Source organism: Balaenoptera borealis, assembly GCF_965194805.1.
Source record: "Balaenoptera borealis genome assembly, chromosome: 2".
NCBI lineage: Eukaryota > Metazoa > Chordata > Mammalia > Artiodactyla > Balaenopteridae > Balaenoptera > Balaenoptera borealis.
Genome location: NC_138867.1, coordinates 61,056,179 through 61,081,865, shown reverse-complemented (window position 1 = coordinate 61,081,865; position 25,687 = coordinate 61,056,179). Strand labels below are relative to the sequence as shown.

General features: G+C 35.4%; 1 protein-coding gene across 3 annotated transcripts in view; it reads left to right on the top strand.

The window, feature by feature from the left end:
• CERT1 (ceramide transporter 1) overlaps positions 1–25,687 on the top strand; it is a gene marked incomplete at its 5' end in the record, with an annotated part of 133,222 nt that overhangs the window by 26,513 nt on the left and 81,022 nt on the right. For all 3 annotated transcript variants that reach the window (XM_082377324.1, XM_082377323.1, XM_082377322.1), the window contains one exon: positions 11,149–11,265. In XM_082377324.1, coding sequence (XP_082233450.1) covers positions 11,149–11,265 — 117 coding nt within the window. The remainder of the gene's footprint in view (positions 1–11,148; positions 11,266–25,687) is intronic.

Below are 25,687 nucleotides of genomic sequence, written 5' to 3'. Positions count from 1 at the left end.
AGCTTTCCTTGATTGCTGTTAGTTTAAGGGTTCCTTTAGTTCAACATACCCAAATAGAAAACCTCTAATCTTCTGCTAGAGGGATAATTTGGCTATTTTTAGAGATGGTATCTAGGCAGACTAATTGTTTGTTTCTTATAATCAGTCTTTTTGTTTGTAGCTTCAGAGGAACCTGGAGCTCCAAATTACTGATTCTCATTCTTTTAGTCTTTCTGCCCTTCTGTGGCACAAATAAGCTTGCTACTTAGCCTGTCCTCCCCCACCGCTGTACACTTAGATGAGGCTGGTTCAGGGAGTTCTAAAAGAGTATGGAGACTGGAACTGACTGCCACTGCCAGAGCTAAGGACCTTTGGTGGGCAGATGTTGAGGGGAAGCAGTAGACAAAGAAAAGCACATGTTTTTTCTACCTTCTTCTTGGCTGCCAGACTCCGTCTAGCATATTGCGCATATTGGGAGAACCTAACAAAGGAGGCTAGCAGGGGAGAAATGTAGTTTGCAGCATCCCAGTCCAGTAGCACAAAACAGTATAGAAGGGCAGATTTAAAAAAATAATAAGCGGCATGCTCTTTCAAAATCTCCTCTCTGCTTTTGAAGAATGCCCTACCATGAGTCAGAGTAGGTTTCCCACATGAATCTGCAAAAGCCTGATACTCGATTTTCCCTCCCACCCCAGTATCCCTCCACCCCCTGAACTCCCCTTAGTTAATACGGACATATGAATTAGGCTGAACCAATCAGACTCTGTTACACTACCTTCCCTTACACCTACCCCTCCTTGTCTCCCTTAGCTCTGCCTTGATTGTGGAGCAGAATCATATGGAGAAGCAGAGACAAGTTTTTCTTCTGATGATGCTGGCAGCTGCAGCATCCAGTCTTTGGTGGCAGCAGTGCCAGTAGAGGCTCACAAGGTCCTGAAGAGGAAGCAGCCCTGGCTATATAGCTGGCACCCACAGTGCAATCTCAGCTGGGGTTCTCTTGCCTAATCTCCCCTGGTTCCTTTCCATTTCTGATCTCATTTATTCATATTTCTTAACAATGTAAGTTGTCTGATACCTTCTAAATAAATTCCTTTGCTTCTTGAGTAAGAATCATTTTCTGTTGCTTATAATTTAGAGTACTGATTGATTTATTTTGTTTGAATCTGATAGGATTTGACTATTTCCTTGTTAAAGAAGATTTAACATTTAGTCATTTAGTATTTATTTGTAAAAAAGAGTTAGATGCTCTGCTTGGATAATTTAAAGTCTTTGACTTTAATCTCAGTGTTGGACAGATTATTTGGCAATGAGTAGAATTAGGGTCAAATCTTCATTATAGTGGTGGCACTGGGTGGCTAAAACCTCAACAGGAAAACCAGGCAGCGTCTTTCACCAGCAGAACCTGGGAAAGGTACCTGGTACAACCAGGGCTGCTGGAGAATGAGGGAACCCCACAGAAGAGAAGCCAAGAAGGGGAACTCAGAATTGTGTGTATAAACTCTGCCCAAGTCTCTGGCTGACTCCTGAACCATGCATGCGTGAGGCAGTTGGAAAGCAGTCTGAAGTGTTGCCTGAGTCACTGCTACCATGGCAGAGAATTGGGGGAGCTAAAACTCCTTTAAAGAAAACTGCCATTTTTTTTTAGCTGTGAGGACCAAAAGGGGCCCAGTTAATAAAATAATCTGGAAAAATAGAGCCAAAGAAGGGGAACCCCAGATTCTGAGTATAACACTCTGCCCAAATTTGTACCTGACCCCTCAGCAATGTGTATGCAGGCAGGACTGAAAGCTTTCTGAAATCAGGTCCTAGATGCTGCCCCTTAAACATACAACAGAATTGGCCATTTGAGTCTAAGCAAAAAAATTGCCCGCTAAAACAAAAACAGTATTTTTCAGAGTAATATAACAGAATCCAGAGTTCACAACCTAACATTCGCAATGTCCAAGATCAACTCAAAATTACTCAACATACAAAGAGCCAGGAAATTGCAGCATGTTCTCAAGGGAAAAGACATGAACGAATGCAAAATTCAAGATGAATTAGATGTTGGAATTATCTGACAAAGATTTTAAAGTAGCTTTTATATAATTATTTTAGGTAAAAGAAAATATGCTTGTAATGAATGAAAAGGTAGGCAGTTTCAGCAGAGACAAAGAAAATATATAAAAGAACCAATGGGACTTTTAGAACTGAAAAGAATGATATCTGAAATGAAAAACATTCACTGTATAGGATTTATAGTAGATAAAGATGACAGAAAATCAGGATTTTGAATTTAGAGCAAAAGAAGTCATTCTTATCAGTAGAGGTTTTGAGGTTTTTATGTTTGTTTTTAAATGAACAGAACCTTAGGGATCTCGAGGGCAATTTCTAATTAAATGGGTTTTACGAGTCCCTAGAGGGAGAAAAGAGGGTAAAAATTTTTTTGAAGAAATTATAGTAAAAAGCTTACCAAATTTGGTGAAAAATATAAATTTACAGATTCAAGAAGCTTAACAAACACGAAACAGGATAATCTTAGTAATCATAGTCAAACTGTAAAAACCAAAATTAAAAAATTTTGCAAGTAGCCAGAGAGAAGTAACACACATATTGGGGGAAAGTGATTCAAATTACCATACACTTCTCATTAGAAGCCATAGAGGCTAGAAGATACAACCTGTTGAAAGAAGAAACTTTCCATTCAGAATTCTGTATTCAATGAAAATATCCTTTAAAAATGAAATGAAATAAAGATGTTTTCAGGTAAAGGAAAATTAAGAGAACCTGTTGTGGGCGGACCTGCATTAGAAGAAATGCTGAAGGAAGTTTTTCATACTGAAGGGAAATACACCAAAGGCAAACTCAGATCTTTAGGAACTAATGAAGGGCATCAGAAAAAATAAATATATGGGTAAATATAATATTATATTTTTCCCTCTTAATTCTTTTAAGATACAAAAAATGTGAATAAACCAATGTCTAAAAAAACTGAATTTGTTGATTCCCCCCCACCAAGAAAACACACCCATATAATTTCACCAGTATATTCTTTTCATATATTCAAAGGAATAATCCCAATCTTTACAAACTCTTTACAACACACATTATGTGGGCAGCATAACCATGACACCTAGGCTTGGCAAAGACATCGCAAGAATATAGAATTACATCTCTGTATCTCTGGTAGACATAAATGCTGTATTCCTTTACAAAATATTAGCAAATCAAATCCAATAGTATATAAAAAGGACCAAGTGGGGTTTATTTCAGAAATGCAAGGTTAATATAATTTTATTATAAATCAGTCATTTTAGCTCACTGTATTAACAAACTAAAGACAAATTCATAACAGATTTCGGTAGAGGGAGACAGACAAGAAAAGAGAACTGTTTGACAAAATTCAATACTCCTTTAGATTGAAAATAAAAATTCTTAGGGAACTAGAAATAGAAATAACATCAACCTAATGAAGGGCATCCACAAAAACCCACAGCTGACATGCTTAATGGTGATATATTATGCCTTTCCCCTAAGATTAAATGGAGTGTTTTTTAATTTTTTATTTATTATTTTTTTAAAATAAATTTATTTATGTATTTATTTTATTTTTGGCTGTGTTGGGTCTCCGTTGCTGTGCATGGGCTTTCTCTAGTTGCGGCGAGTGGGGGCCACTCTTCATTGCGGTGCACTGGCCTCTCACTGTCGCGGCCTCTCTTGTTGCGGAGCACAGGCTCCAGACACGCAGGCTCAGTAGTTGTGGCTCACGGGCCCTGTTGCTCCGCGGCATGTGGGATCTTCCCAGACCAGGGCTCGAACCCGTGTCCCCTGCATTGGCAGGCGGATTCTCAACCACTGCGCCACCAGAGAAGCCCTCCCCTAAGATTAGAGATAGGGCAAGGATGTCTGCCCTTACCACTTCTGTTTAACATTGTACTGGACATCCTGGTCATTTCAGTAAGGGAAGAAAAAAGATATAAAAGGGCATAAAGGTCAGAAAGGCTGAAGTAAAACTATTTGCAGATGACATCATTGTTCTATAGATCAGTGGTCCCCAACCTTTTTTGCACCAGGGACAGGTTTTGTGGAGGACAATTTTTCCATGGATGGGAGGGAGGGGAGGATGGTTTCGAGATGATTTAAGCCTTTTACATTTATTATGCACTTTATTTCTGTTATTATTACATTGTAATATATAATGAAATAATTATACAACTCACCGTAATGCAGAATCAGTGGGAGCCCTGAGCTTGTTTTCACTTGCCACTCACTGATGGGGTTTTGATAAGAGTCTGCAAGCAACTGATTTATTACGGTCTCTGTGCAGTCAGACCTCTCTGCTAATGATAATCTGTATTTGCAGCCACTCCCCAGCACTAGCATCACTGCCTCAGCTCCACCTCAATCATCAGGCATTAGATTCTCATAAGGAGCGCGCAGCCTAGATCCCTTGCATGCGCAGTTCACGGTAGGGTTCGTGCTCCTATGAGAATCTAAGGCCACCACTGATCTGACAGGAGGCGGAGCTCAGGCGGTAATGCAAGTGATGTGGAGCGGCTGTAAATACAGATGAAACTTTGCTCGCTTGCCCGCCCCTCGCCTCCTGCTCTGCAGCCCAGTTTCTAACAGGCCAAGGACCAGTACCAGTCCATGGCCCAGGGGTTGGGGACCCCTGCTGTAGATTCCTTCAGATTTATTAGGTAAACAGCTTTTAGAACTAAGTGAATTTTGCAAGATTGTAGAATATAAGGTTAATATACGATTATGAAATGTGTTATATGCTATAAGCAAACTGAATTTTTAAAGCAATTTCACATACAGTAGCATAAAAAATACTTTAGGAATCAGTCTAACATTGTATACTGTACTTTGTACACTGTAAACTGCAAACTGTGTGAGCTTGTCAAGATAAAGAAGACCTAAATAATTGGAGAGAGATTATGCCCATAGATTAGAAGGCTCAGAATTAAGATATCACATCTTACCATATTAATCTATAGAAAATCTAAGATATTAATGCAATTGGTACTAAAATTTGTCTGGAAATATATATTATGTAATGCAAAGTGCCTAGGCTAGCCAAAGCAATTTTTAAAGAGTATAGTTTGAGGACTTAACACTACATTATTTCAAGACTTACTATTAAGCAGCAATAATCAAAACAGTGTTATTGGAGTAAGAATAGTCATTTAGATCAATGGAACAGAATAGAGAGTCCATAATTAAGCCAAGCAAGGATGTGGAGTAACTAGACTTTGATAGACTGCTGGTGAGAATGTAAAATGGTGCAGCTACTTTTGGCATTTCCTTAAAGTTAACTGTATACCTATTTTATGAGTCAGCCAGCCCATTCCTAGGTCAAAAGAGGAGAAAATTTATGCCCAAAGACATGAATTTTCACAAAAAATTTATTCAGAATACCAAAACCTGTAAATAGTTGTCCAACAACAGGTGTGAATAAATAAATAAAATATGTTACATCCAGCATAATTTACTCAGCAATAAAAAGAATGAGCTATAAGACAACAGCAATATGAATGAATCTCAAAATTGTTATATTGAGTAAAAACAGTATATACTATCTGATTCAATTTATATAAATTTAGAAAAAATGAAAACTAATATACAGTGAAAGAAAGCAGATCTTTGGTTTCTGGAAGCTGGTGACAGAGGAAGAGATGTTCTGCAGAAAAGCATGAGAAATCCTTGGGGGGTTATGGAAATGAAAACATTTCCATCTTGACTGTGGCAGTGATTTCATGGTTATATACAAGTGAAAAAACCATTGAATTGTACTATTTGTTTACTTATTTAAAAATTTATTTTCTGGCCATGCTGCGCGGCATGTAGCATCTTAGATCCCCAACCAGGGATCAGACCCGCGCCCCCTGCATTGGGATTGTGGAGTCTTAACTGCCGGACTGCCAGGGAAGTCCTGAATTGTACACTTTAAATGGAAAAGTTTATTGTACATTAATTATATGCCAATAAAGTTTTATTAAAAATTTGGTTGACTTTCTTTGAATTTCTAGGTAAATCTTCCTACAGTTTCTCCACTGAGTTTAACTTTTTAGATAATCTTTTCATTCTACTTTTCTCCCACTAGAGCAGTCCTTTCTAAAGCATCCTGTTATACTGTTCTAATCCAGACTTTTCTGTCTTCTGCATAATTCTGCTGCTGGCATTTTCCTTAGTGTCCTCCTGGGAAGTCCCTTTGCTACTTCTTTTCTTGGATCTCAATTGCCTCTTACTTCTCTTGGTTATTCCTTCATTTTGGTGAAACGTATCTTCCAGTTCTGAAAGGTAATTATTTCTTCATCTTCACAGTTTAGAATTTTCATACTGATTAAGGGCCTGAGTAGGAAACCCTTAAATATTATTACTATATGCCTTTTCTCTTGGATTACTTAGTTTTCCTATAGAAGGAAATATAGGAATCTTCCTTACAGGCAGAAGGAGATAGAATGAGCAAGCATGGGTGCAAGCCTTCTGGGAGTCAAGTAAGGGAAGGAATCCTTTAATATGAACACTTTTCCTTAACTGCTTTTTTCCTTTTCTCCTGCTGTGGAGGAATGTCCCTTCTTCTTATACCTAATACCATCTCTCTGAGAGGTGGGGCCTCTAATGTTACTGCACAGAGGGATGGGCAAGTGGGGTTCCAGGGGTCTAGTTGCACCTTTTAATGACTTTTGATCAATTCTGTTTTCAGCTCTCCCGATGCCTTTATCTTTAGGACTACTTGAATTCCTCCAATACAAATTGGCTTTTTTTGTCTTCTTTTCCCTTGTAGATGTTTACTTTTCAGCACTTTCAGGCCTGCTAATAAGTCAGTTGTCAACATTCCAACTTTAAATTTTGTTCCTAACTTTTTTTCTTCTTCTTCTTCGTGGATTTATGCCTCTTTTGTTCCTATAAGATTATTTTGATAGATAGTGGATGTTGTGACATATGTTAAAGCCTTAATTCTCACTGTGATGGTAATTTGGAGGTGAGGCCTTTGGGACATAATTGGGTTCAGATGAGGTCATGAGAGTAAAGCCCCCATGGTGAAACTGGTGCCTTTATGAGGGGATGAAGAGACCAGAGACCTGTCTCTCCTCCATATGAGGACACACCTAGAAGGCAGCCATCTGTAAACCAGGAAGAGGGCCCTCACTGAGGGCCCTCCCATGCTGACACCCTGATCTTGGACTTCCAACCTCCAGAACTGTGAGAAATTTCTGTTGTTAAAGCTACCCAGCCTATGGTATTTTTGTTATAGTGGCCCTAAGAACTAACAAGACAGACAAAGAATGGATATAAATGCCATTTCACCTTTTGGTATATTTTTCGTCCTTAACAGTGAATGTTGACATGATAAAGGATGAGGCCCACCTACATTTTCCTTTATGTAGTTGGCTTTCTTCCATTCATTCTCAGTGGGGACTGATACTTGGTTCTTGGGAAAGTGAAATAATCTTAGATATTACAATATCTAAGTGGCCTTCCAGGAAAAACCTACTGGACAAAATCTTAATTCTTACTGTTTAATTTCTCTCACTAAAGAGAATTTATTTTTCTTGGGGTGGGGGGTGATAATGCAAAAAGCTTGAGAAACATTGTTCCTATAGCATTTTCTTTATTCTTAAATAAACTGATTTCACAGAATGAGTCTTCAGATTGATTTTTCCTGGGCATAGTATGTCTGATCTGTAACTTGAATATTTTATATAAAGAAAAGGTAGTATCCTCGAATTTTTTGTTACACTTGTTACATTTTCCCCTTTGAAAACACCAGTTAAATCATTTGCTTGACCTCCTTCTTCACTCAGTATTATATTTCTTTCACTTTGTATTTTTCTCAGGTCTGTTCACCATGCCCCTTTTAGCTTTGTTTGCTTTTTATTGCTGCTTCTGAGGTGTTCAACTCGTTTCTTTTTCCTTAGCTGTATTAGCTTACTTTTCATTGCCTGCTGCTTTATCTCATCTTTAAAGTTTATGGTTTGTTTGTTTTTTTTCCTGAAGATAGCTCATGTCATCTCTTACAATCGACCACCTCTTGTAGTTTTCATCTACTTTTGGCCTTTATACCTTATTTCTTTCCTTCTAATAATCGTCTGTCAGGGCTAGGACTAGGATGAGACCAGTGAGGGGCTAACCTCAGTTGTAAAATGTAAGAGAGCATCAAAAAACTCAGTAATCAAGATAAATATTATTTTAATGCATATTTTTTGGAGTAATGCATAATGAACAAAACAATGAAATTCTAAATAAAGACAAGATCAGTTGTGTTTGAATGAAGCAGTCCATCTATAGTAGTTCCCCCACCCCACCCCTTATCAGCAGTTTTGATTTCTGCAGTTTTAGTTACCTTCAAGGTCTGAAAGTATTAAATGGAAAATTCCAGAAATAAACAATTCATAAGTTTTAAATTGCATGTTATTTTGAGTAGCATAATGAAATCTCTTGCAGGCTGCTCTGTCCCTACCAGGGCGTGGCTCATTCCTTTGTCCAGTATATCCATGCTGTATATACTTCCTGCTCATTAATACCTGTATAGGAAAATACATAGTACAGTTGACCCTTGAACAACAAGGGTTTGAACTGCGCAGGTCCACTTATACTCGGAATTTTTTCAATAGTAAATACTACTTACAGTACTACCCAATCCAAGAGTGGTTGAATCCAAGGTTGGTGAGCCCCAGATGCAGAGGACTGACTGTAAGACACTTGGGCTTTCTACTGTGCAGAGGGTCCACATCCCTAATCCCAGTATTGTTCAAGGGTCAGCTGTATCTATAGGGTTTGGTACTATCCGTGGTTTCAGGTATCCACTGTGGGTCTTGGAATGTATTCCTCTTAGGTAAAAGGAGACTGTTGTATTATGTGTTTAAGGGGGTTGTGTGTGTGTGTTGAGACACGATGTCAGCTTTATTGTCTAGACTTTGGTTTATCACCCTAAACACACCTCAACAAATCTGTCATGTCTTTTGCCTTGTAGACTTAGCTTCCTACACTTCTTCACTTTTTAGGGATTCAAGCCTTCTGTGTTATTCACAAACTCCCTATCACCTGAAAATTGGTACATCTCTCTTCTCTGCCACCTATCCCTCAGATTGTTGACGGTAGAAATGGCTACTTTGTGTACACTTTCTGTCAACTCCATCTCTTTGAGCAGATATTGAGATATTGCATCTCATAAATGTATGACATTCAAATGAAATTTTCAAATTCTTTAATTCTAGATTTGTAGACTATCATTTTATTCCATTCCTATGTATAACTTTATCTAGTAAAAACTTAAAGTTCTCCATATATCGAAACTTTGAAACATAGGGAGAAGAAATCATAATTGATATACTTAACAGATTTAGTAATGGCAAAGTTTACTTATGTTGATTTCAGGTTTTATTAAGTCACTCACACCCAGAGAAGGCTTAATAGCAGGTTCCTGTTTTTAGGAATATTTAAAATGTGGCATTGGACTCTCTGGAAGATTGTGAGGAAATTTTGAAGGTCTAAAAGCTGGAACAAGTATTTGCTGGAGAAACTAGTAAATTTCTAACTATAGGCGGCCCTCCATATCCGCTGGCTCAGCATCTGCAGATAAGGAGGGCTGACTGTGCTGAGCCATTTTATATAAGGGACTTAGGCATCTGAAATTCTGGTATCCGAGGGGAGTCCTCGAAACAGTCCCCTGCAAAAAACAGGGGACGACTGTTATATGTATTACTTCTTTTTATTTTGTAAAGCTTTAATGAGAATATTGAACATAATATAAAATATAAAACATTTTCAGGAATAGTCACTAGAAATATAATAATCATTATGAAGTAAAAGTTTAAAAACCTTTGTGCTTTTTAGAACAGTAGACTGATCAGATGAATTGTTTACTTAGTTCTTCAGATAGTATATATGCTTCCCTTCCTCCAAGAAGCTTTTCTCAATAACTGGATTCCATTCTTAAGATTTATGAATATTTGGCTTTCAGTTAAATTTATAGTCATTATATTTATGAGTGTTAAATGTTGTCTTTTGTGTATTTCTGTGTTCATAATTATTGAAGCGGGGTATGCATTGTCTTGTTTTGTCCTTTTTCTTCTCTATAGCACACTCTCTCACTGTAGTCCTAACTATGATGCCCAGCACATAGTGATTCAGAAAGTTTAACTTGTATCCTTTAGCCAGTCAGAACCATGAATTGTTGTCTTAATCTTAAAAGAGAAATTGTTTCATAAACTAAAGACATTGTGGAATTATCTCATATTGTTTTTGTTAAACTGATAAGGAGATAAAAGATTGATGCTGTCAAAGGGGGGACAGAGTAAATACAATATGTAGATTGTGTTCAGCAAATAAGTTTATTGTTACATTGACCAGAGAGGATTCTCTGTCCTCTAAGGCTAAGATTGTTCACAGGAGAGGAAATTGATTGTGCTTTATCCAGTAGAAGAAGAGGTCATATTTGTGAAATAGATCCTGTCATATTTGAACTTATTCACTGGGGGAAAAACAAGTATATAAAATATTTCTTTTATATATTCTTATGAAGAATGTGAAACACTGAACCAAATAGTTGACATTTTTACTAATTGTTTACATTTTGATGGAAGCAGTTTCCTCTAGCTATCTGACATAGGTCTGATGTAAAGTTCATTTTATTTTTGCTTTTCACTGGAAGCTCTCCTGGCTGTTGCGATCAAAGATGTGTAAAAACCTAGAAGTTAATTTGAAATACTTGGGAGGAACTGTTAATGTTATAAAAATATCTTGTTTATCAAATGTAATGAAATAAAACTATTGATGATGAGAATTTACTTTTGAATAATGGAGGCAGAAAAAAATTAGTAAATGTCTTTCATAAAACTTACTTTGGCCCTTTTTAAAATTGTGCTTTCAGTAGTATTCTCACTAGTTAAACTAACTCGAAGTATTTGATGAAAAATATCTCTTTTTTTTTTTAATATGTTTGTAGTTTATGTGTCAACTCATTTGTAGGAATAGTGAATGAAACTTAGTTTTTGGTAGCTATGCCCTTGTTGTGCTCTTTATCTGAAATATCTTCAAAAAAAGTTATTTGAGTAGAAAAATAAAAGAATAACAAGAATCTCCCACCAGCCAGAATGGGTATGTTCATGTTTTTGCTGTAGGGTGTAGCACTTCTAAGAATATAATTAACTTTGCTTTTTATTTTCTCCTTTTTCTCCACAGCCTCATGATTTTGATGAATGTCGCTTTGATATTAGTGTAAATGATAGTGTTTGGTATCTTCGTGCTCAGGATCCAGATCACAGACAGCAGTGGATAGATGCCATTGAACAGCACAAGGTGGGTCTCCAATGTTTACCTGTCTGTAGAGACCTAGGCAAGAGACTGGTGGTAACTCCTTTAAAATAATTTTGAGATGTATATATGTTCCTGAAAAGTTGAACATGATTTGGGTGGTAAAGATTAAAGTGGTACAGATGTAAATTTTTGAAATAATTTTATTTCTAACACTTGAGTTACACTAAGGGAATTTTCTATGATAAATATTTTTAATTGTTAATTAAAACAACATATGCCCTTTTATATAAAACAAATTTGGTTTTTATATTTAGGGTTTGCTTCATAGTGAATGCCTTTTATATGATCTGGATAAAAGGATTCTTAAAATAACATCAAATTTTAAAATCCTAATATTTGAAAGCTTCAGTGTTAATTTTTGTTGTCATTTGTAACCATTTGGGTGTATTCTTAGTATAAACATTTGTAAATTGTTAAATTTTTGTAAATGTGAAGTTTTCTAATAAACCTTGAGAAAGTCTTTCTTACATAAATGTATAAGCCATATTCTTGTAAAGCTAGTTTTTGACTTCTGCTATGAATAATTGGTAAGTAGACTAAAGAAATACATGATACTAATAAGTATGCATTATTAGCTAATTCAGTATATCTTGGTAAAACAAGGAATAGGGAAAGTTATAAATTCACCATGCCACTCCTGATTGTGGCTTAAGAAAACTTTGGACTTGTTCATATACTTGTCTGTACTTGTTCATTTGGGTTTCACAGAGTTTAGTTGAAACACCTGTTTTGGTTATTTAACAGGCACAAAACGTGTACACACACAAACACAACAAGAAAAACCAGTCTGGCCTGGGATACTACAGGCACATTCTTCTTGATATTGATCATGCATTGGCTTTTATTTCTTGATTATGAATTTTTCCCAGCCTAAAGAAATCTGACTGTGTAATGCTTTCTTTTTCTCCTTGTTTTAGCTTTAGAGTTATATTGCTTTAAAACATTTTGTGAATCTTAGTTATCTTGATATTATTACCTCAGAAAACAGTCTAAAAATGAGAAACAGTTTTCTATTATTTAAAAGAGATGAGCCGATAGCTAAAACATGGAAGCAACGTAAATGTCCATCAATAGATGAGTGGATAAAGAAGATGTGGTATATATATATAATGGAATATTACTCAGCCATAAAAAGAATGAAATATTGCCATTCGCAGCAATATGGATGGACCTAGAGATAATCATACTAAGTGAAGGAAGTCAGATAGAGGAAGACAAATATTATATCACTTATATGTGAAATCTAAAAAGAAGATACAAATGAACTTATTTATAAAACACAGACTCACAGACATAGAAAACAACTTATGGTTACCAATGGGGAAAGGAGAGGGGGAGGAATAAATTAGGAGTATGAGATTAACGGATACATACCACTGTATATAAAATAAACAACAAGGATTTACTGTATAGCACTGGGAACTATATTCAGTATCTTGTAATAACCTATAATGGAAAAGAATCTGAAGCTGTATACCTGAATTAACACAATATTGTAAATCAACTATAGTTAAATAAAAATTTAAAACAAAAATAAATAAATAAAAGAGAGATGAGCTAGAATTCCAAAATCTCAGTGCTTTGGAGCTGGGCTTACCTGGATACAAGACACTGCAGCCTCCGCCATGTATGACATATGTGACCTTGCCTGACAATTCACTTCTTCTAAATGTGTTTAAGAACACACAAAATAATATATGTAAGGTTACTTACCAGAGTGGCTGATACATTTTCCCATTTATGACATAGTGGAAAAAGAAAGGGTTTTGGGAGTCACAACTAAATTCACTAAAATTATACCATGTTTTTTATGGATGAAGAGTTCTACATTCAATGAGAGTTGCTAAATGTGCATATAAGGAGAGTGGCCTATTTTGTGTAGTTAATCAGGGCCAGCCCTCTTACTAGTGATTAAAGACATTATTAAGTAGAACTAATTTATATGTTTGTAACTGAGATGACCTTTAAAGGCTTAATCAGTTGATTTAGATTATAGGGCTAGCTTTCTCTGTTTTAATTAAGCATGTTTTATTTTGCTCATTCTTCTTGGTAAAGCTGATTCAGGAATCTTTGCAGGTTCTCGTTTTATTTTTTCTCCTTGGATGTAGAATGATGCATAAAGCATATATGTGTTCCATATCATTGATTTCTTTGCACCCTTGAATAATGGATAGGTTATAATCTTTGGGTCTCCCTCAGAGTATTGTGACTTAATGCTCGATAACAGATTTTTGGTGAATTTAAGTTCTTAGACAATAGATTCAACAGCAGTGTTCCAGATACATTGTATAAACTTTCTGATTTCTAAATATGGTTTATTCATAGACAAGGAGAAATCATTGTTAATTGTTATTCTTATTAATGCTTATTAAATTTTAATGTAAAACATGTGATATGTACCAATTAAACAACATATCAGTGAAAATTTAAATTGAATTTGAATTCTAAAAATAAATTGAGTTCTTAAACTAACATAGGAGGGAGAAAATTCAAGTGCTATCACCAAACATAACCAGCAAAGTTTTCTTTTTTTTTTTCCCCCCCCATAGACCAGGAACAGGGAGGTAGTGAGGAGGTGTATCCTGATTCATTCTTCAAAATCACTTAAGACTATTAATGTGGAACCTAAGTTTAGTAATTTTACTATTTAAGCAAGCATTCTTATATTGATATTCAAAATTAAAATCAAATTGTTAAGGCATGATGATGATGATGATGATGATAGGAGCTACTGTTTATTGAGGGTCACCAAGTACTAATTATTGTATTATGTACTTCATGTACTTTATTTTCTGTCTACTATCCTGAGAGGTGAGGGAAATATTGTTTTACAGACAAGGAAACAGGCTTAGATTAAACTTAAGTAACTTGCCAGAGATTATACTACTTTTTGGCTAGTGGATACTTAGGATTCAATTTTATGTTGATTGTGCTTTCTGTCAGTTACCATTGGCAGAATGTTTGAAAATAATTCCCATAGGTTCACCTCCTGCAAGTTAGAGTGTGTCATCTGAGTTCTGCTACCATATATATACAAGATAAATATGAACACATCTTTCTGCCCATGGATTGCCGTAACGTTTTACTGTAGTGTTTAAGCACTGGATACTGGTGCCTGACACATATGGGATTAAATCCTGGCACTATTACATAATAGCTGTGTGACCTTGATAGATTACTTAAAGGAGAAGAGATGACATAATGCAGTGTATACCCCCCCCACATCTCCCCCCAAAAAACACAAAAAACAAACAAGCAAGCAAAATAACCAAGTTGTGATAAATCAAGAATATTGTATAATATTGTGTAATATTCCCATCATTCCACCTCACTCACTTCAATTCAGAGTTACTTCCATGGCACCACCTGTCCTTATGATGGCCAGACAGGACACTTGGGACAGCGGACCTGTCTTTTTCTCTTCTGATGTCATCAGATAGTCCCTCATTGCCTTGCTATTAGGCCTTTGTTAGGGCTTCCCTGATAGGTTTTAGCTGGAGAAATTGGAGGTTTCTATTCTTTTCTTTCCAGGAAGCTGTTATCTTCATTATAATAACCTTTATATATCAGTCAGTTTCACATACATACATACATACCAGGAGTTCTAAATATTTTATAGACCTCTTCAACAATAATAATATGGTAGAGGTGATGATGATGATAACAAACATTTTTGAGGATTACAGTGTGCCAGATATAGTGATAAACACTATATACACTTTATCTCATTTTACTCTCACAATCTTATGAGGTTAACATTATTGTTCTGTTTTTACAGATTAGGAAATTGAGACATAGAGAGGTTAAATAATTTGTCCAAGGTTAAACTGCTAATGAGTGAAGGAGCCAGCATTCAGACCCAGGTCTGTATGACCTGAGAACCAGAGCTTTTGTCCAGCAAGCACTTCTGCCAATCCTATAAGTATGTATTCATGGGAAATATATTTTGTTGACTTAACTCATGGGCTTCTTCAATCACAAGGTTCTCATATTTTTTATATGTTCTTCATATCTCTAGTGTTTGTTTTGGACCATAAACTCCTTAAAGGCTCAGGGTTACAACTTCTATGTAGGAATTAGCAAAGCATTGGACACATAAATTTTCCAGTTGAAATAATTTACAGTATTGGAAAACAGATTTTATGAGGGAAATTTGTAATTTTTGGAGGTTTTTTTTTTTCACCCTTTTATCTTCATGGTTGTTGTTAGAATGACTACTGACAGAAATACACTAGGGTTCTATGTTCTTTGTCTAGCTAGCTCTGTTGTTTTGTCCTCCTCAGTATTCATTCCAGCATAACTTGCTCAGTACAAGAAAAGTTTTAAAAAGATGATTCTATGATTTATATTTTCTCAATATATTAGAAATTGTATAATTCACTGTGACATTAGACAAGTTAGCCCCTGTGGAAGAAAGGTATTTCTGAGGTCATTGTTAAATTCAAAGATTATATTTTAATTTAAAATACGGAAAAGGGAATATGTATACCAGACCAGTAATTTTATTTAGAATAGTGTGTTGGTTTTATTATGTGGAATCCATTCATATTCTGCATTTCTCCTTAGGATTTGAGACAACACTAAATAAATCTTTAAAGACAGGGTTTGCTTGTTTTTTTTAATCTCTTAGCCATCTGCCATGTTGTCTTTGAGGTTGAACGAGATTTTGTTTGTGAAAATTATTTGAAAACAAAAAGCTGTATGAATGTAAAGTTAAGATGGTTATTTTTTATTTGGATAAGTTAATATATTTCTAGTAAAGATGTATCTATGTATTATCTAAGGGCTTCTGTGAGCGTTTTCTGCGTAATTAGTTAATAAAGGAAATATGATTAAACCATCTGTTGATGCTACTATTTAAAAGAATTATAGGATTACTCCTGGAATCTTCTACAGTTGCAATGTGTATGATTTTGAGTAAACACAGTTTCTTCTTACCATGAAAGAAATAGACTCCCCTACTTCACCACCCCATCCCTCAAAAAAAAAAAACTAGCAGGAAGGCTCTCCTTGCACTAGCAGATATAAGAATCTTGTTGAAAAAGTTAAGTTTTTTGGCTCTGACAGAGTTTGTGGTAATCATGACATTCCCTTATTTCCTTAAGGGAGCAACCTTAGTAGATCCTGAAATTTTGGTTGTCATGGACCACCCATATTCCCCATATTTTAGAAATTATCTGATATAAAAGGAGTCATAGGAAAATACACAATTTAGGGAGGAAGAATCCAGGTAATTTTTACAGATGTTGATTTTCTTTGGTGAGAATCTACAGGCAGTTGTTTTGCAATTTAATGTGTATGCATTTGTTCCTTTGTGAAGGCCCACTAATTCATATGTGACGCTCCATTTTATTACTTTCAGAAGAAAGGTTTATTCTCAGCCTGAGAAGTTAAGGGATTTCTGTCCAGGAAATTATGTGGAAAAAGATTGTCACAGTTGAGCAACCTAAACAATGCCCAAGACTCACTTTAAAGATCATTTTAAAATTGTATTGCTATTTGCCATAATGAGTTTTCTTTTTCCTGTGGTATGTCAGGGTCAGCTTGATCTTGGTGCCTTTTCTTTACTTTTAGGAGCAATTTCTGCTTATTTGACACCTTAATTGTTTTTGTCTTAAATTTGACATAAACTTATTAGAAAAGTATTTTTAAATAGCTAGGTGGCAGAATATACCTGTTTCTTCTTAGCACTTTTTAAATATCAGTCATATAAAGTCATCCTATCTCTGTTTGCCTTTTTTTTTGACCACACGATGTGTGGCATGCAGGATCTTAGTTCCCAACCAGGAATCAAACCTGCACCCTCTGCAGTGGAAGCTCAGAGTCTTAACCACTGGACCACCAGGGAGGTCCCCCGTTTGCCATTTTTAACCAACTATAATATTGGAAAAATTTCTTAACAGATTCTAGAAGTTCTTTCTGTACTTGTCTGCTTTATAAATGATTATCATGTAAACTTAGCTTTGCAATTTTGAATCTGATTAATTGGCAAAGGCTTAAAACTACTATTTTTTAGTGGACACTTTATATAAGTAATTTCATGGGGTCAGTGGATTAGAACCAATGTTTCTTTTACATTATTTTCATCATTACCACAGTGATGGAGGGAAGAAGATGGAATCAAATTTTACTTTTCCTTTACATTCAAGAATTTTAATTTTTGAGGGAAGTGCAAATCCAGTAACTAGCTGCCGGAGTAGTCAGGGCTTTGCCATTTTCTCAGATAAGTTGTAGAAAAACCCAAGTAGGTGGTATCACAACTGAACTTTATTAACCAGCAAAAAACCTTCATTATGTCTCTGGATGTTTCTCTCAAGATAAGAAATTTGGTTAGTTTCTAACAGTGGGAGTTAATTGCTAAATTGCTTGCAGTAATCCATACATGGTTAGTAAATTTTTTTTAACACCTAAATGTAGATAGTGTCATACTACCATGATTTTAAAGGTTGGTGAAATCAAGAAAGAAAACATGGTACTAACTCTTATATTCTTAGTGTTCTGGGAATAAAAAGTACTTAAAATAACTTTTTAAGTTTCTGTTGCCTACAATTTTGTTGCATGCAAAAGCTGAATTCACCTGAGCCAACATTTGCATTTGTACTTCCATACGTTGCCTAAATACTTAATGAAGTATATCATCTTAAAAAGAGGGAATAAATGTCACTAATTTGTAGTTTTCAGCCAGGTTCTTTTATCTGAGGAAGGTGTTTATCTTTTACCAAGATAGTAAAGGAAGACAGGATTTTACATGGAACAGTGAATAAAGATATTTAGGTAGCTAATCATATTAACTGTGTGGTTAGTTGAGGAGAAATAATTTGACAACATTTTATGTCAGAAAGGTAGGGAGAGTCTTACAAGTCAATAAGAAAAGTTTACACAGCACAATTAAAAAAAAAAAAAAGGCCAAAAGACTTGATCTGGCACTTCATAAAGAGGATATCCAAATGGGTAATGAACATATGAAAAGGTAGTCAGTGCCATTAGTCATCAGGGAAGTGCAAATTTAAAGCAGTGAAAGCAGCGTATGCCTGTCTGAGCGGCTTAAAAAATAAAAAGATGTAACACCAAGTGTTGGTGAGGCTGTGGTACAACAGGTGTAAACTGGTGAAACAATTTCGTAGAATCTACTAAAGCTGAGCATAGTTGTCTGTCTAGATCAGGTGAATATTGCAAGTTTGAAAACATCTCACAAGTATTGATGTCATAGGTCCATCCATTTTTAGTTAAGCTTTTTAGGGTACAGGGGGTACAGGCCAACCCATGTTACCTTGAAAAATGGGAATATTGCCAGGAACCAAAAAAATTTATAATGCCTTACCTGCAAAGAAAGCTGGAACTGTATACTTGATTCTGAGTGCTTTTATTGTTAACAAAACTCAGTTACTCAATCACCTGCCCCCACCTACAGTTAATGTAGCTTAGTTTCATTCTGTTATTTCTTCTCTCTTTCATGGCTCCTGTTTATCCGTGTTTTGCTCTCCCATCCTACTTAGTTTGTTTTTCCTTGCTTTGTCATGACCTTTTCCTACTGTCGGCTTCTTTTCGGCTTCAATTCCTGCCTCTATCTGCCCTAATCTCTTGGCATTTCCTAAAGTAAATGTCTTGAGAAAACCCGATTGCCTTTTTACTCCAGGTTACTATTGGCCACCCTAGGTCCAATTATAATGAATTGTATATTTACTTGTACTTAAAGGATAGAGTGGGATTGGCAGTTATACAAATAAAATGTTCTGAAAAGGTATTCTATAATTTTGTATAGAGTTTACCAAACTTGCAAGTTTTTGTAATGCTTACCACATATTTGCTACTAACAATTTAGGTAAATATTGCTAGATGTTCAGCTGATTTATCTTTTATTAGTCTGTAATTTGCTTGCAGAACGTTTCTTTAGATAAGAAATTTTAAAAAAAGACAGTTAATCTAGAGTTGAATAACTGTTCTGTATTGTTACTATAGAAAATATTAAAGAAAATGAGGCTGTGTGCTATAGAAGTCCTTTTTTTCCAGTATTTTTCAATTTTTTTCAATTTTTCAGTATTGTATTTGAATTTTTATTTAATCAGGAGGGAAGATTTCTGACAGTCACCAGGACAGATGGGATTCTGCTTTTTCTATATCTGATGTGGAAAAGTAATGGTGGGTGGCATGGCTTACGCATATTGACAGCAGTGGAAACTATTTTCTAATTTTACTTGCTGAGTATATTGGACATTAACTGGGAGAAAATGTTTCTTAAAAAAATCAAGGAACACAAAACTGCTCTTTTTCACCAAACACATCTTTTTAGCTAATAGCTTAAAAATGATTTTGCTTCTGTTGTCTTTATTGCCTGGTAAATATTCTGGGCTTGTTTGGTATTGAGGTATGAAAGACAGCATTGGGTTAAGAATCGTAAGAAAAGGTAGCAAAGTAAATGAATGTTCTACAGGTTAAAATGTTATACTGAAAAAAATTCTGTCATTTTTTAGTCACATAGCAAGTTCACGTTCTTGACAGACAAGACAGGATCATTGGCAAGAATGCTTATATCACTGTTCATTCCCTAGCCTAGTTCTCTTCAGTAGCACCCCTTTGAACTATACAGGGATAGATGAGTAATTAGGCACTGTTATCATTTAATCCTCCTGGAAGTCTTTCACTGCAGGTGTTATTCCCATTTTGCATAAAAATGAAATTGAATGGATTATGAGAACATTGATCAGTGAGTGGTAACATTATTCCAAGAACAGCAACCTCAGTTTTTTGTAATACACCCCCCCTTTCTAGTTAATTTCAGCTTTTTCTCATGGATGTGTAGTTGAATACTAAAAAATAAATCATGTCTGCCTCCTTAAAAGAATAATCTTCCCCATACAGTTAGATCTAAAAATTCTTAGCAAGTCTTTTAAAACCATTCCTGCAAGTAGTTTTATTGATTAGATTTCATTGGCTTTTGCACTGGTTTTTTAAAGTAATTTTTGTTAATTATAAGGAAAAAAAATACAAAACTACCATCAATCTTATAACCAAGACAATTATTCTTCATTTTGGTGTATTTCCTTCTTATTCTCTGAACATTTTGCCCCTAAAATATTATGGAAATAACAAGTTTATATCCTGTTTTTTTTTAAATCTAACATCATTTTGTCCATATAACACAGCTTTATTAATATTTCATTGTATTATCATTTTGGTACTCATTTGCTTATTATAAGACCTTTAGATTGTTTCAGTTGTTTTTTTTTTTGCAGTTAGTATTTAATGCCTTCCTACATAAAGTATTTTCCTGTAGTTTAACTGTGTCCTCATAATAGATTCTCAGAAGTAGAATTGCTAGGCTTAAGGATACAGGCATTTTTGATATATGTTGCCAGATTATTTTCTAGAAAGATTGTGCTGATCTACATTCCATCTGCAGAATGTGCAGATCTTCCTTTCACTGCATCTTTACTGGCATTATTAAGTTTTTAGCCCTTTCTAAGTGAGATAGATTTAACATGTATTCTGTGACTTTATTTTTTTGTTTTTATTTTTGTAGAGGTGATATATGATTACTGTAAAAAAATTCAAACAATATAGACAATACTGAAAACTATAAAAAAGAAAGTGAAAATTTAGGCCACATAGAAATGACCACTGTTCATCCTTGGTAAAGATTCCTTCCAAATATTTCTTTACATGTATGCCTTACAGTTTTACATAAAAGATACCATACTGCTTTGTAGCTTTTCCTTCACTCAACAGTAAGTTATGGGTATCTTTTCATGTTTGATATAGATCTCCATTCCTCCCTTACCCCCTAAGAAAGGAATTCGTGTCTTTTGTAGAAAATTTAAGTTTGGGACCAAAGCCCCAGAATAATTAAGAATGTTCATTTACTGACCATTGTTTTATGTGCATATATTTCTTTTAGGATCCTGGCAGGAAAGAATTAATGGTTCAGGTCCCCTGGCCAAATACAATCTTAACGTTTCAGCAATCCTGCGAGTACTACTTATACATATTAAACCTGTTTTTTCTCTTATTGGGACATTTAAGGGAGCCTCAAAAAGTAGTATTAATTGTTTTGCCACTGTCGTCTCTTTGCAATTAGATAAAAAGAATGGAATTATGACCTTTTTATTTTGTGCCTATGAAACTTCCTTCTAAAAGAAAATATATTTACATTGGCCCTTTTCTCTAGGGCAAATCATAAATTAAGAAAGTTAATGAGCAGTGTTGGTATTTTGTTACATCTGCTGCTAGCTTCTTTTTACATTTATTTTCCTCTATGTAAGTGTTTCTGGAGTAGAGATATAAAGGAATATCCTGCCTTTGTGGGAAGGTGAAGAAGGAATGGTAGCTAACATGTATTAAGCACTTATGATGTAATATAAATATTACAAAGTATTATTAAAGACTTCTTCACTATAAAGCACATTTCTTTTATCCTTGTCTATTTCTTCAAGTTCTACTATTTCAAGACAGATATTTCCTTACAACAAACAGATGCTAGAACAAAAGACTTCATTACAGCAGTACTGATACAAAACATTTTAAATAATGGATAATAAGTGAATATGGAGGCTGATAGTAGTTTAGTTTAATTGTACTTCTGCCTCTAACAGGGACCTATAAGCAGTGTATGGACTTGATCCAAGGAGAAATATGGAGCCAAATAGGATTTAAAACAGAAAGTGAAGAATCAGATGTCTGTTTTTAAAGGACCACTCTGGCTACACTAGAAAGGATTTCAAGAGGAACAAGACTAAAAGTAGTTAGAAATCTGGAGGATTTATCCAAATGAGACACTAGGTGACCATAACTAGAAAATGGCAGTGGGAAAATAGAGAAAGGGACAGATTTGAGAGAAGTAGAAGCAAAGTCTCTGGATGTTGAGGCAACATAGTAATGATTAACATCATGGGCCCTTGAATCTGGAATTAAATCCTGGCTCCCTTACTTATCATTTGCATGACTCACTATGTAAAATCACCTATAACTGGGTATAATATTAGTGCCCATTTTACTTAGACTATTGAAAGAATTAAGTGAGATAATGCACTTAAAGCACTAGCATCATGCCTGGTACAAAGTAAGTATCCTAAGTATTAGCTTTTACTATTGGTATTGGTGTTATAATTTATCCAGGGTGGCTGTCTGGAATTTATATATAAAATATCCATGTAAAATTGCTCAACTCTTTCATCAGCCCTCCTCTCAAAGCAAAACAAGAAAGATCTCCCTTATCCTTTAGTATTCGCCTTCTAAAGCTAGGGTGGAAAAATTGCTTAACAGTCTTCCTTTATACAGCCTCATTTGATTTATCTAGTTATTTCTTACCTCCATTTCAATGTCATTAAGAAACGACAATTGGACTTTTAGACTCCCTCAAAGGGGGAAGGATAAAAAAAAAAAGATAAGACTGGGTTTCAGAGTGTCAGAGTTAGTTTATTTAGAATCATCTTTTGTATCACGGATTGGGTTCTTTTGGTGCAGAGGCTTTTGGTGCAGAGGCTTTTGGTGCAGAGGCTGTACTGGTAGCTTCCTGATAAGTCTACTTTAATTTCTCCTATAGATAAAACAATGTGTCAGGGAGTCCAAAACCCTAAATTAAAACTGTTAAGAAAGAGGAAGCTCTGAAATCAAGGAGAGTGGAGACAGCTATTGTTAACTCTCTACTTCTACAGTATCATCTTGTATTTGGCATTTTTTTAGTACTTTGGATTTCCATTGGCAGTGTCTTATTTTCTTTTACCCCCCCAGCATTCTTTTAACACTTAACTAGGGTGTGCAATAAGGCCTTGGTTAACTCTTCCAGCCTCATATCACTACAACACTGCTTATTTAGATATTTCTGTAAAGGAAAGCTTATCTCATGCTTATTAGAAGAAAATGCAAAATGAATAACCAACTAAGGTCCGCAACTAAGGTCCATAAATGACCTTCAAATGAGGTATTTTATTTGATATTGGTTTTTAAATTATGATACAAGAATGACTAGGAAACATTCCAGTATGATTTGAGAAAAGTATCTTGAGGGTAAGCAAATGTTCTACTCAGTGAAGTTAACTGTATTGCTGCTGGGTTCTAAGCAGTTAGAAATGGATAAAATCTTTTTTAATTTTCTTAAATATATTTTAAAATTTCTTTGATTCATGAGGTACTGCAATTTCTGGAAATCATTGTAGGTTGAACCTTTCCTCATCTGATACATTATTAGTGTTGCTTTTCTGAATAAATTGTGTGTTGTTTTTTTAAAATAAACAAATAAATATTTATTTATTTATTTATTTTTGGCTGCATTGGGTCTTCATTGCTGCGTGCAGGCTCTTCTCTAGTTGCAGCGAGCAGGGGCTACTCTTCGTTGCAGTGCACGGGCTTCTCGTTGCGGTGGCTTCTCTTGTTGCAGAGCACAGGCTCTAGGCACACGGGCTTTAGTAGTTATGGCACGTGGGCTCAGTAGTTGTGGCTCTCAGGCTCTAGAGCGCAGGCACAGTAGTTGTGGAGCATGGGCTTAGTCGCTCCGCGGCATGTGGGATCTTCCTGGACTAGGGCTCGAACCTGTGTCCCCTGCGTTGGCAGGCAGATTCTTAACCACTGCGCCACCAGGGAAGTCCAATTGTGTTATGTTTTAATCTTCCCAGCTGGTTCAACAAACGGCTTTCTTATATTTGGCCTCCACTGGATATATACATTTTTAGCCTAAGTTTTGGTATTTAGGTTTAGTATAGAGAATTACAATTCTAGACTAGCCATGTCATTTTAAAGATAAGAAAATTAAGTCCAGGGGACTTCCCTGGTGGTTCAGTGGTTAAGACTCTGTGCTCCCAGTGCAGGGGGCCCGGGTTCGATCCCTGCTTGGGGAACTAAGATCCCACATACCTCAACTAAGCCTGCACACCGCAGCTAGAGAAGCCCACGTGCCGCAACAAAGACCCTGCGCAGCCAAAATAAATTAATTAATTTAAAAAAAAAGAAAAGAAAATTAAGTCCAGGAAGGTAATGACTGACTTGTTGTCTAGTGGTGACAGTGACAGTCGAGCAGGTCTTCTCTCTGTTATCATTGTGCTCTTTATACTTCAGAGGCTACCGCTTCTCTAGGGGGATCCGTATGTATTTGAAAGGCTAAATAGATGAGATTTTAATATTTATAAGTGTGAAATTGTCATGCCAAATTTTATTATAGCAAATAATATATGTTTACCTACAATCATAAATAAAATTGTTGCCATTGTAACTTATTATGATACTGTAAACCATAATTCTATTGATTAAATTGTTTTCCTGGTTATAGTGTCTTGCTTCTCATGTGGTTTGCTTTAAAATATTAATATTGAAAGTAGATGTGTGGATGCTGGCAACATAGCAAACGCATTTGGTTTTATTATGGGTTTCAGAATTTCAAGTTCTGGAAAATGCTCCATTGTTCTAATGTTAACATTTAATCTTCTATTTTCTCTCTTCCCCTAATTAAAATGGGAAGAAACAATAGGGAGACTATGCCACAAAATAGGTAATTTTTGACACCATGAGGAAGTTAATTTCTTTCTCAGTTACTTTGCTGTGCTTCTTGCTGGAGAGTGTTATTAGGAAAATGAATAAGCTTTTCAAAAGGCAGGTGCTATGAAAAAAACAAATAAGCCAACCTATTTCCTTTATTTTATACCACTGTTTTTTGGAGTATAGATGGGCTGATGAACAGACCGTGCAAAATGAAAATATGTGTTTATCTCCTACATGAATAAGCCAAACTATAAAATTTAGCTGTGACTTTAAGGGAGTTTTCTTTTCAAATCAGTTCTTAGGCATTTCTGGTCCTTTATTAAATTCATAACTTTGAACTGTATGACTTAATTTATCATGATTTTAGGTGTTCTCAGAAAATCAAGATACAGAAAGTACAGGTACATACATGCAAGGGATTTAGTCTGAAGGTTACTATTGTACTTTGACCAATAGTAACCTTTGTATCAGCTTTCCAAGTATACTGCTTGGAAAGTGCTACTGGCCCCCTCCAGTGGCCAAAAGATTACACTCCCCACCCCCAAAATAAGGAGGAATGTTATAACAAAGGTGTGGTCTCATTACTGTAATATTTAAAGGAACCCAGCCTTGTTCTATACGGGACATGTTCAATAAGTGTTTCATTGAACCAAAATGTCATTGTATGTTCATGCAAAACATGTTGAGGAATACTGCTTACAAACACACAAATTTGGGAAAGAAGGGTTTTTTTGCAAAGCAATTTGTGTGAGGGATCTTAAAGTGTATATGTTGAAAGGAGGAAATATTCCTATAGTAACTGTATTTGAATTCCACATTATTAATTTTAGTTGGAAATTGGTGTTTTCAAAAATACTGTATTGGTGATTAGAGGTTGTAAGTAAGCTCTACTTTTTTCTTGTGGAAGAATGGGATTAAGAAAAAGCCAGCATGCCTT